This window comes from Dromaius novaehollandiae, chromosome 1, assembly GCF_036370855.1.
Source record: "Dromaius novaehollandiae isolate bDroNov1 chromosome 1, bDroNov1.hap1, whole genome shotgun sequence".
Classification (NCBI taxonomy): Eukaryota; Metazoa; Chordata; class Aves; order Casuariiformes; family Dromaiidae; genus Dromaius; species Dromaius novaehollandiae.
In genome coordinates, this window is record NC_088098.1 from 151251794 (window position 1) to 151264684 (window position 12891).

The following is a 12891-nucleotide window of genomic DNA, read 5'->3' on the forward strand; positions in this document are numbered from 1 at the left end:
TCTCCCCCCCCCGCCCTGCGGCATTGTGGGAGGCCGGAAGGGGGTCGCCAGGGGAAGAAGATGGCGGCGTGGAGAAGGGGTCGGGTGGGTGGCGGCGGCGAGGAGCAGCAGCAGCGGGAGACGGGGCGTCCGGATGCGGAGCTGCTGTTGCTGCACCCGGAGCTGCTCTCGGAGGAGTTCCTGCTGCTCACCCTGGAGCAGGTGCGCCGGTGCGCCGCCTAGGAGCCGGCCCAGCCCGGCCCGGCGCTGTACCCCTGAGCCGGGGGGAAGGTGGAGCCTGGTGCCTGGCCCTGCTTGGGGGGGGAGGGAGAGGGATCGGAGGCCTGCTGGGATCTCCGGCTCTGTCCGTTTACGTATCTCGTCCCCCGTGTTAGACTCGCTGTGTTTGTTTTTCCGGCTTTCTTTTCCTCTGCAGGGAGACGCCCCCCTTCCTCCCATCACCCTTATGGCTCCCTCTCTTCCAGTCTTTCTTTAATTTTCAGTATTTATACCGTATTTAAGGGGCAAACAAAAAGTACTCGAATCCTCCCTCAAAAAAACCGAAGAAACAAGGTCATCCTCCGTAGGCTGGGCCCTTGCTTGAAGGATGCCTGCATCTGTCCTGAGCAGTGTCTCAGGGTTTTGCAAAGGAACTGTATTTGAGCACCAGTGGTGTGGCTGTAAGGGTAATTTACCCAGGTTGGCATGTCTGTGAGACAGTGTTTACATTCAGTAAAATTGTCTGTGGAGAGACGATCACCACTTCGTTAAAGCGGGTCTGTGTTCATCTGGTGAATTAAAGGAAATGTAACCTGTATAATCTATCAAGTTAATGTTTAGGTGTGCATGGTTGAAATATATGAGTTTGCAGCCAGTTTTGGGCCATATCTAGTTTGAGTTGATATGATTTAATATACTTGCTGCTGTCTTACTTTGAAATGGAGGAGCACAGAACAGCTGGTAACCTATGTTCTAGGCTTTTATGTTAGGTCACTGAATTTTTGCATACTCTTGTATATGTAGTTTATGTACAGAAAAAATTACAGATTTCAAGCTCATTTCAGTGGTCATGGAGTAGTGATGCTGTTGCCAGATCCAGTAGCAGCAAAGACTTGGATCTGCTTTCAGTGACTTCTAGTGTGCAGTATGTTAGTGGGTTTTTTAATAAATTTGGCAGCAGGTACCAAAAGAGTTTTGCTTTCACAACCTTGTATATGATTAGAAAGAAAACTGGAACTCTGCTCTTACTGATAGTTACTATAAATCTGTCTTAGCTCAGATAAGCTTATGCTTTGGGAACTGAGGAAGCAAATCTATGCATCAGAAAGCTTGAACTGTAGTGTGTTCTAGTTGCCTTTTTTTAGGAGTGTGGTGGAGGGCTCTGACCTTGTAGTTGGATTCAGGCATATGTGTTTAAGAGTGCACTAAAACATCAGTCATCAACAGTATGTGCATAATAATCTAAATGCTTTGTTTGTTGACTACTTATATTGGGCATAAATTGCAGGATTTTGGTAGCAGGGGGCTGGAGAAGTGACCTGTGTGGGTGGAGACCGTGAACTGTCCTGTACCAGCAGCAGCGGGGTTCAGCCAACTTTAAAAACAATGATAACAGCCACTGCGTGCCAAAGCCTGAACCAGTTAGAGGAGCAAATGGTGCCTCTACTCAAACATATTAACGAGCATCAGCTGCCAGGAGCAGGAGAGGCAAATGGATGCGCAGGAGGCGACACATAAGAAGATCTCTGAAGAAATGTATTTGGAGATAACAGAGAAATGGGCGGGATATGTGGAAGGTGATGTTTCTAGGACCACAGCTGGAGATGCGTTCTTGGAAGGTGCTCCTTGCCAGAGGAAGTATGTCTCTGAAGGGACTGTGGCCTGTGGAGGACCCATGCTGGGGCAGGGACACCCTTGAAGGGACTGCAGCCTGTGGGCTGCCCATACTGGAACAGGGACAAAGAAGTAAGAAACAAAGAGCAGTGGAGGAAAATGAGCAAGTAGTAAGGAACAATAGAAAGAAACCATTTAACAAACACTTGGAAGGACCTTTTATCCCCCCTTACCCAGCCCCAGCTTGGGTCAAACACCTCTCCTCCCCCCTTCCTACTCTCAGCTGTCCTTGTTTCTGTCGCACGTTATGCTCAGTGTCTCCCAGTTCCTTTGGTGAAGCAACAGGCAGCACAGGAGGCTGGGGTCATGTGTGCATAATGTTTTTTCTCCATTATCTCCAAATGTCTCTTTGCGTATCTCATGCGTCTCCTCAGGTGTGTTCTTTTGTGTCTCCTTCCTCTAGCAGCTGCTGCTCTTTGTTAAGTATGTTTGAACAGAGGTGCCATGTGCTCCCCTGCTTGAAGTTTTGGCACCCGATAGGTTGCTCACATAGGTGTTAGAGCCAGCTGGATGCAGCAGTGGCTGGTATAGGACAGTTCATGGTCTTTTCCCACAGAGGTCACCCATGGCCCCTGCTACCAAAACCCTGTGATATATGCCCTGTACGCTACTTGAGAGTGGCTTTTGAGAAATTAAGTTATGCCATTAAGTTGCTTATGCTTTAAATTGGCCATAATATAGTAACTTTTTTTTTCCCGCCTTCCCCACAGAAGAATATACCAGTCGAAAATGATGTAAAGAGGGACAAGGATGGACTCACTGATCTCTATATTCAGCATGCTATACCACTGCCTCAGCGTGACTTACCAAAAAGTAGATGGGGAAAAATGATGGAAAAGAAAAGACAGCAAAATGAGTTGAAAAGTGAGAATAAAAGGTAATTCAGCTTTTGATGGAATAGATTTGGGGTATTTAGGAAAATGCATTTAGTTTAATCTTTACCTGCCTGTGTCAAAGCGTCGGATTCTGCTACTACAGTGATAGGAAAAAGGGAAAGTTGGGTTTTTTTTGTTGTTATCCAAATTTTGTTAATGTTGTCTTGCTTACTTATAGAGCTTCTATTTATGAATACTTTTAAGATACTTAATGAATTTTTCTTCTTTGTAATTTTCAATGTCACATTATAATTGTTAGACAATACTCATATTAATATTGCTGAAGAAAAATACCAGTAGTATACTTAACCAAGCTGGACCTAGTATATAGTTAATGGATAATATTTACTTGTTCACTGCACAGGGTTGATATACACTGGGTCATGGGTATATGCTGCAGCAGCTTTGTGTGTCCAAGTCAAATCCAGCATCTCCCTTCTCACACAGGTTTTCTCTCTTATATTTAAAACTGTTGTGTTTGTATCTGATCAGAAAGCAAAGTGTTCCTCAGAACTTTATTTTACTGAAGCTCTTCTCTTCCTAACCCTCTCCCCCAAGCAAGACTGACTTTGAAATGTAGTGTACGATGGCACCTTTCTGACATAGCCTATTCTGAGTTCCAGCAGTATATGCTAAATGAAGGATGGACAGTGTCATTATGCTTTCACACCATTACAGCTTGTTAATTTCATGAGTCTGTTTCAGTCTTACTGAAGTCTCTAGCACAGAAAGAGCTAAACAAATTCTGGCAAGCAACTTGTTTAGCAAAGGCTAGGGCGCTGAGTTGTTTTGTTTTGCTAGTTTTTTTTTTTTTCCCTCGTGCATAAAAGGTTATAATAGCTCTATATTTCTGCATTGATGTTTACAGTTTGCTACTTCAAGATAAAAGCACGAGGTTATTGTTCAAATAACAGGACACGACTGATCTGCTGAAATAGCTGCAAAAGTGACTTTTTTTTTTTTTATCAGAGAAACAAATATACCAAGCAGGAATGTTTGAGAAATGCAGACTCTGCATTTCTAGATGGGAGAATGGCTTCACCCTGAGTTTATGTGGGAGTTACTAGTTTGGTATGCTAGGTCATAGGCAAACCAGTTTAGTATTTGCTGAGAAGATGGTAAGTAAAAGTAGGTATGTTTAGTCTACTAGTCTGCTTTTCTTTACTAATTACTCTTAGCATTTAACATCTAGCATGCCAGGCTACTGTTATACAGCTTTAAGATTTTCCAGCAGTTACTGTGTTTGCTTATATTGTATCTTTTACACATGGCAAACATAGTGGCAAAATACTTTTTCTAGAAAGGTATTTTTACGTTTTATATTTACTGCTGGCATTACTGACTCCAGAGAATTGGGAGTAATTGGGTAAGGCAGACTGGAGAATTTGGTAAGAGAATTTTAGCACTTCTAGTAAGTATAAGTTGCACAGAGAAAACTTCAATTAAAATATATTCATGGGAAGAATCGAAGAAGTTCGGTCATCTTTTTAGATATTATTGTTCTTTTCCTTGTAGTTGTGTTCAGCATTAAAAAAGAATCAGCTTGATCCTATTGTGCAGAGGAGGAAGTAGAACTTGGCATTCTTGTTTAAAAAAAAAAATCTCTATATTGTGAGTCTGTAAGTGATGTGCAAGTCAAAAGCTGGAACTAACCATACTGTTAATACAGTTTAGAAATTAAATAAGCTGCTTCAGCATGTGAATAATAGGACCTTTCTGAGGAGTTCCTCTGTGGAAAGCACAGCTTTCCAAAGTGTGGTGGAATTAACGTGGGGCTTGGGCAGAACTCGGTAAGTGCATGTTTGCATGCCTCTAGTAGTTACAGATAGGAGGTATAAGCGTAATTATTTTTCACTGGAATTTAAAACTCCATATTGAATATTGTGTTTAGTCTTACTGCTGCTGTTTGATGGCATGTCCTAGAAGAGTTTCTGAGCTAGAAGAGTCAGCTGAGCTGCAGTAACATGTTATATGCCTCAATAACACAATTGAGTATCTGAAGTCATAGATGATGGTTTATGCCTCTTAGTTCTCATTTTTGAACATGCCACCATACCGAATAAGAAGAAATGCAGTCTATCCAACTTTGAACACATTATATTTGTGTTCAAAATATTTGCGTTTGGGAACAGTTAATTTTGCAGCAACTTTGACAGGGTTGCTTTTGACAATTAGAAGGAAAAGAAGGGGTTTTAGTCTGCTGCAGAAGGACCTGGGTGAAATTCAAAATGAGAATGAATCTCAAAATCTGTGTGTTGTTGCTGAAGTACCATGAAGCCTGAAGAATCTCACCGACAAGCTCTTCAGTCTCTGGAAGCTCTGTGGCTGTGTGTGCTCAGAGCTGCAGTCTTGGTAGAACTTGTTTCTGCGTAGTCACCTGAGAGGCTGGCTTGTTTGGCATCCTCTGAGAACTGCTAATACGCTGATAAAGTTGAGTGCAACCTGAAACATGGCATTTATGACTAATTTCACATTAACAGAAGGGATGATCACCTGCCCTTTTTTGGTAATATGTGAACAGTTAAGATGCTCAGGAAGTGGGAGTTTAAACCTAAATTGCTCCCTGTTTTTAGAGTGCTGCCTTAAGTACCATGCTAGGCTAGGCAAGAATGGTGGGGGTATTTTCCTTTAAAGGAATCAGGAGGTGCGCAGGCCATCCTGATAACATGAGTAATCAGTGAAATGGTGAAAATATCCGTTACTCATGTAGAGAAGCTTTTGCTTCATCTAGTGAATCTTGCAATCTTTACCATGAACCGCCTAATAAACAGCGTGATTAGAGAGTGCATTTCCTTCAGCTTGGTCCGTAGTGTGGTTAGAGCATTCCTCTATGTAGATGCACATTAAAATCTAGGTTTCCCGGAGAGTATGTTTTGTAATATGGGAAAAGATCTCAAAACAGTTCTTTTCAACTTTTCTTAGCTAGCTTCAGTGTCCTCCCTGTGAAGAGTGCCAGCTCATGTGAGTCCTCCCCCAGAGTTTCATGTGCTTTATATAAAGAAATGGAATGTCACATTCAAGGCTCTGCATTCTGCTCTGAGCCAGGTATCTTAAAAATTAGATGTGACAATTCTTGATAGTTCAACATCTGAATTTCTTTTGGATCTTGCCCAAAGTGCTTGTCTGAAATGTTACCTGTGCTGTATAGCATGTTGTCATTTGTACCAAGTGTTGTGATTCTAAAATGATGTTTAGAATAGATAGCAAATAATCCTACTAGAATTGCAGTTAGTTCCTGATTACCAGTCTTCACCAAGCTGAATGTTTAAAAAAGAATATCTTGATAAGAAAAATTGGCTTCATATGTTAAGGAAGGTAACTGAAAAAAGAAATCCTTTTTCTGGCATAATTGATAGGGAAAGGGCTAGGGAAGTGTGGTCAGTGTCACACATGTTGGCTTTGTCCAAGAATTTATTCGAAGTGAGCAGTAAGTATCAGATTTCATTTTTGAAATGTATATCTTTTTTGGGGGCTTTTTCAAGTGAGGTTACACTCTTTAATTTAGTGAATATGTTAAATACTGCTGCTGTTCAGTGAAACCTTGTCTGTGCCTGGCTGAACACTCTTAGTCTTAGAAGCTAATCACATTTCATAGGAGCTCTCCTAGAGATCACAGCTGCTGTAGTTTAGTGTAGACATGGCTCTGCTTTATGACTCCTGACAAACAAAGGTTTCTCTCTGTATCTATCACTTCTGGGAACCTAATGAATGGAAAGAAAAGGGGATAGTGTGCCATATGTTATTGTAAAGAGGTAGTAATGTAGAAGCAAATCAGAAAAAGAGCTGAACTCTTGCTCTATGAGCCCTTAAACTGTTACTCCTTTCATTTTTTTCAATAACCTCCTGAGTTGGTGGAATTTACACAGCAGATGTGTAATTCCTGATTTTGATATGTGAGGATTATCAGCAGCTATTAATCTAATGTTTTTCCAAGTCAAACAAACGCAGTCTATGTTTGCAGTTTCTTCTAAAGTCTGTTGAGATACCTACCATCCAGTATTGTCAGATACATTTGTTAATTTGTAACTAGTGCATTTAATGGTTGAAAACATAGTTCAACACTTACTCCTGTGTTTAATAAGTGAGATGATTAAACAGTAAGTGTGTACTGAAAACTGGTGTTTCTAAACACTAATGTTATATCACAAATAGAAAAGCATCATTCATTAACTTAAATCTGCACATTCCAGTGACTTTATTTGTGTCATTCTTGAGCGATGCGTTTTTAGCTCACTCTACACCAGTTTAGAGTTCTATCATAACTTTGTGCTTTATCCTTTCTTTTCTGCTTAGTCTGTTTTTTGGTACTACTGTTTTGTTTTAGCTTGATAGTGTTCTTTTTTCGTAAATCAGTTGTTAGAAAATTAGTCAGCTCTGACTAGATGTAAGCTTAAAAGCATAAACTGGTCAAAACCCAAAGTCATTAAATCAGCTTAGAGCTCTGATATTCAAGAACAACTTATTTTAAAGATATTTATGCTTTTTTAACTTAATGTTAGGCAAGGAGTGAAAAAATTCTTTTAGACTATCTTAGCATTATAATTTAAAAAAAAGTGTGGAATCAGGGAGATCTAGAGGCATCAGCATATTAGTTCCTATCTTGTAGCTAAGGAAGCTCATATATGCTCACTCACCTTTTGAAATACTTAACAACTATTATCTCTTTTGTTGCTTTGTAATATCTCCAGTGATATAAGCTCACAATCTTTGATGGTACAACTTGAGTTGTCTACCTAGAAAGTTACCCCCTCTCCCCTGATTCTTTTTTTTAAGCAATTTCTATTGCCTAAATCTGGAGCAGCTAAAAGATTTTAAAGACAGTGTTGTTGGAATATTTTTACTTTAGGCAAGATTAAATTCATTTTCACTACTCAGGTCTGAGATATGCTATTTTTGCATCATCTAGCTTGTGTTTCTGAGAATTTTACAATTTGTATTTTCAGTGTTACAACAGTGGAAGGTTTAAGGAAACGGCCATTAATTGTATTTGATGGCAGTTCAACAAGCACAAGCATAAAAGTGAAGAAGACTGAGGACGGAGCTGCTGATCGCCTAAAACCTCCCCCAGCTGGAAGCACCACCAACACTGTTAGAAGATTATCAGTTCCTTCAAATGTGTCAACATATATTTCAGCCTCCAGTTTATCAGAGGACGCTAAGCTGGAAACTGGGAATAATGAGGCTAAGCAGAACAATATTTCAAAGACTAATAGCAGTGTGTTGGCTAGTCTGAAGGTGTACCCTTTGTCCTCGGTAGCTGGAACTACTGTTGTGAAATTAAAGAGAGCTATTCCAAAAGAAGAATCTGATTTGGCGGTATGTATGTTCAGTGTTTTGTTTTGCAACTTATTTTTAATGAAACTTGCAGCAGCCAAAGGTAAATACTTGTAGTGCTTTTGAAGGTTATTTTATGTTAGAGTAATAACAGTCTTTATTTAGAAACAGGCAAAAGAGTAGCTTTGTTTTGAAAGAGATTAGAAGTAAAGAAAAGAAGTGCTTTATACTTGTTCATGGGAACCTTCTGTGTGTGAGAGATCAGCTTGGTAGAAAACATGCATGTGTTTTAAAAATGAATAAATAAGTAATAAAACTTGGTGGTACTGGTAGCAGAGTCAAACAAAGCACAAATAAAAGAACCCTATTGTGTAGGTATGAGAGAGGACAGATAGTAGAGAAGAGTGTGTATAGCCTTAAAGCAAGGTTACCTGGCCTGTTTTATAGTAGGGAAGAAAAAAACGGAATGATAACAAATATTTGCAACAGTCATGCTTCAATGGTTGAGTAGGACAAGCTTTTATTAGTCAAAGTGAAGAAAGAGATGTTACAGAAACTGAAGCAACTGATGCTGAGAGTTGTAGAAAATATTCTTAAAGTAAAAAAGGCCATTTGTTTTAAATCTTGCATAGGAGGAATTACAAGCTAGCGGTGTGAACTGCATGTGAAAATGTGAAGAGCTGCCCAGATTGTGGGTTTGAATCAGAAGAACACACTTGGCTGATTCAGCCAGGAAGCATCAGTACACTTGGCAGATATATTTTTAGTATAATGACAGTAATGACAATTGCCACCTCAAGCAAGTGATTATTTTCTAGCTTTCAAGAAAATCTGAAGTTGTTAGGCAAATATTGGGTTATCCTTATGGTCTTTAGGTCTAGCTCCCTACAGCCTTTCAGTGGTTGAGATCCATTGGAATGCTGCAAATAGACATAACACTTAAACTCTCAAGAATTTATGTTGGTGTCAGTAAATTTCTAGAACACACTCCCCAAACCACTGTTTGAGAATATGCTGTAAAACTTGCACATCTGTCTTTACTTTGCATGTCTGAATGTTAACCAGAGCTCTGATTTCTCAGGTTTTTCATAGTTTAGATGGTGGAAGGTAGAAGATAATTGTTTCACCACTTCAGTCTACAATTGTTTTAATTTGGGCTTGATTTAGAATGTGTGGTTCTTCCCCCCCCCCCCCCCCCTTTAAATATGCGTTCATCTGAGGCTTAAGAAATTGTTTCACATTTTTATACAGGTCATTACAAAGGAAGACCTACTTTTCTGTCTGTCTGTCTGTCTGTCTCTCTCTCTCTCTCTCTCTCTTTTTTTTTTTTTGCTATTTGACAAAAGTAAATTGATTTCCCAGTAGTATTTTTATTTTTTTCCTTTTAAATATTCTGAGAAGGCAGTCTGAAATAACTTCTAAACTTCTTTTGAAACTCAAGTATTTATCAGTTTCTAACCTGCATGATTTTCTTATTGAAAGATACTTTTGCATAACTAATTCGAGGACTAAGAAAAGACAAAAAAGAAAAGCCATGTACATGATTTGCAGGCAGTTATTCGTTGGCCTGTATTTCCGTCGTCTCTAGAGGAATTCTGATGTTTTAACTTTCTCCACAAGATGGCAATAGAAAGCTACTGTAGTAGCATATAGCTGAATACATCAATAGTCAGTACTAGATTTGAATATTGCTGTTAACTACTAACTTCAAGTTGGTGTAACATACCTAACAGTAGTTGTATATTTTCTTCTATTCCAGAATGACCTAAAGCCTACAGAAGCAAAGAAGAAAATCCAGCATGTTACATGGCCATGAAGCAGCAAATGGTGCTCGAAACATAAATGTTACTTCCATATTTTCAATCAGATAAGTCATATTTGAGCAGTTTAGTTCACTACTTTTTAGACCTTACAGGGATTCAGATTGCTGTGAAGTTTTAACAAGTTTAAAATTTCCCTGTTGTAAAGCTGGAATCATTATCACCAGTCACCTTAAGAGTGTCTACTATTGTGCACCAAGTAGTTCATTCCCTCTTTAAAAGGTGGTAGTATTACAATATACTAAAACTCCTTGCTTTTAGTTCTCAAGGTTATTATAGTTCATCTCCTGCATGTCCCTACAAATCACACATATAAATATGAATATTTTTTTGTTTTCAGTAAGATTCAGTTTTGATCCACTTTTGGTTAAATAGCTAAAATTGTTATTGAGACTGAGAATGATCTCAAGAGGTTTCTTGGCTTCAAAAATGTAATTAATTTAGATGAAGAGACTGAGCATTCTGCTGACCAGGTAGTCTGAGACAAATTTTTTTCTTTTCGTTATGCAGAACAGGAGCGTTGAATTTACAGTTAGGTTGGTAATAAGAGATGAACTATGTAACAGCTTTACTTCAAATTGAAGTTTCTCTTATTGTCATATGAAATAAGAAATGCACAGTTGGAAGCATGTTATTAGACTGTCTGAAATGAGTCTTTGAGAGGAAGTAATGAATGGATTAGTGCCATGTTCTTTTGTATACACAGGCATATTTTATACATACATAAGTGTAAAAATGTGCCTGTGTCACATATTTGCTTGTTTTCCTGGTTACAATCATGCTTATAAAATATGGGGAAAACGTGGAATGCGAGTCAGTGCTTTCTTTACTAACTGAAAGTTGGAGAGGAAGAGGAATATTAGTGTATGTAGTTGCACTCTAAAAAATCTTTTTTACCTTCTCTTTCTGTGATCATTTAAGGTGGACATTAGTTTTCTGAATGAGTTTCAGCTGTATTATTGCTAGTGCCATATGCAGCAGGAATCCAGTTGAGTTGATGGAAACATTTTTATTAAATTTCAGTGGCTAAGGATGAAGCCAGTTTAGATCTGTTTTTGGGTATAGGAGGTAAATAATAATGCTTCCAGATTTGATTTAAAAAAAATATTCACTTCTGAGTGAATTTCAAATTTGCAGAAATTCCATTTTTTACCTAGTTAACCCACTAAAAGATGCTGTCAGTAGTGATCTGAAAGCTTGTTTACATTTTAAATACTTGGTATTGAAACCGAAAACTGTAGCCTAATCATTACTGACAGAAGTTCTCCATTCACTGTTATGACATAAAAGGCACTTCCTGAATGCTGTAAAATGGTAAGAATGTGTTTTGAAATATTGTGTGCTGTTTCTCTTTTACTAAACACTTGTGCAGTTTTTGTACTTGAGTACAGCAAACTTTAACGTAATGTACATTTTGTATGTAAAGAGTTGTCTTTTAAGTAGCCTTATCCTATTTAAATAAATTAAATTAAAAGCAATCTAAGTAGTGCTGGCTTGTTTTTTATATTAATTATGCTTGTTCTTTTTTTACAGTTATAATTCAGTGGACTTGAAGTGACTAGAACTTAAGGAAAAGCTTACAGCGTAGGAGGCTCAGTAACTATTTTGGAATCTTAGCAGCAATTAGAGTTGTATGATGTGCTCGTCCTTGTTCTATTTTAACAGTCAGGACTTCTGGTTTTGGGTGGCTTTTTGGCTGTAGTCTGTGGTATATTTTATTGTAGTTCCAGCTGCTAGAAGTGTGTATGTTGGTATCTTTCGAAGAGTGACATGTGGAAGTGTACTGGAATAATAACCTGATGCCACTAACGTGTGAGAATAGCCTTGCTTTCAGGCTGGTCTGCCTTTCAGGCTTGCCATGTTTCACCTCCCTTTCCCCAGCACTGGGACCATTCTGCTTTCTGCTGTAACAGTTGCAGGCAGGATGCAAGCCATGCTCTCCTTACTGCCTTCCGCTGCTCTCTTATGCTAATAGCAGTCCTTCCTCTCAGCAAAGTGCCAGAGCAGAGCTGAAATGTGCTGGGGAATCACCAGGACCCTAGAGGAGAGTGAGGTGTGAGCTCTCCTGCCTTTGGGGATCTGGGAATAAGAGGGATTTTATGGCTATTTTTTTACTACAGCCTTCACCACAGAATGAAGTCACTGAGGGTTAGAATTTCGTCATCCAGTGAGGTTCGATTAGGGAGGCGTGTGCTTCAAAAATGTCAGCCAGCCAAGTTCTTCAAGTGGTGTACAATAGACCATACCTGGTTTGATGCAGCTGTTTAGCTTGCTGAATTAACAGGGGAGGAATGACCTGTGATCACTTTAGGCTTGGTACAAAGGAGATAAATTTAAGAGTGATGGCAGGAATTGGAAGCAAAATTTCCTTATCCATTTACACACATAGTAAGTATGCTCCTAGTTCTTATTTCCACATCTGAAGATCCCTGTTGGAGGCTTGATAAGACTGCTTTCCTCCTCTTGCTGGATACAAATAAATTCCATGTGAAAAGTGTACAGGGATCAGGCATTGCATGACATGACCATATTTCTTGAAGTTTGTTTTGGGAAGAAGGTATCCTCCTTTGGATTGTTTCCTCTCAATTTTATTGTTCTGCCAGCAATAGCGTGCTGGCACTTGCCTTTGTAGCAAACATGTAGCAGAAATGATGCCAGAGTAAAGGGTGTTATGTATTGTATACGTGGCAAAGTTAAATCATGCCCTAGTGTAGAAATTAAACTTTTGATTTTCACAAAGATAAACATCTTTGGAGTTGTCTTGACCTCCTCTGTTGCTGAAAAGAACAATGTTTGGTTTTGACTTTATAGTCTATGAACACTGTTATCAGCTGCCATCAATTAAGTATTTTTACACAGTTCGGTTTCACTGCTAATTTCCCACTGATTTCGGTTAGTAGGAGACTTATCTGCTATACCAGTGGGACCCATTTGAGGATTATTTAAAGTCTACAAATTCATAATGACTTCTGGGGCAAAAAAGGATTGCATTTGTATGGTTCTTGCATTGCATTTCTTAAGACTGTGAATGCATTTTGTTTGTAAATATC

At 39.0% G+C, this 12891-nt stretch overlaps 1 protein-coding gene across 1 annotated transcript; it reads left to right on the forward strand.

Annotated features, from left to right (window-relative positions):
* Positions 1 to 12: 12 nt before the first annotated feature.
* On the forward strand, positions 13 to 11319 carry C1H2orf49 (chromosome 1 C2orf49 homolog). The gene is made up of 4 exons (XM_026103207.2): positions 13 to 201; positions 2583 to 2749; positions 7691 to 8063; positions 9781 to 11319. Exons 1-4 carry the CDS (start codon positions 61 to 63, stop codon positions 9835 to 9837), a joined length of 738 nt encoding a protein of 245 aa, XP_025958992.2. The 5' UTR covers positions 13 to 60; the 3' UTR covers positions 9838 to 11319.
* Positions 11320 to 12891: the final 1572 nt, after the last annotated feature.

Bases quoted from the DNA above. Each gene is read 5' to 3' on its own strand.
- C1H2orf49 (XM_026103207.2), top strand. From the start codon at position 61: ATGGCGGCGTGGAGAAGGGGTCGGGTGGGTGGCGGCGGCGAGGAGCAG. The intron at 202-2,582 runs GTGCGCCGGTGC...CCTTCCCCACAG, and splicing joins TGCTGCTCACCCTGGAGCAG to AAGAATATACCAGTCGAAAA. The intron at 8,064-9,780 runs GTATGTATGTTC...CTTCTATTCCAG, and splicing joins AAGAAGAATCTGATTTGGCG to AATGACCTAAAGCCTACAGA.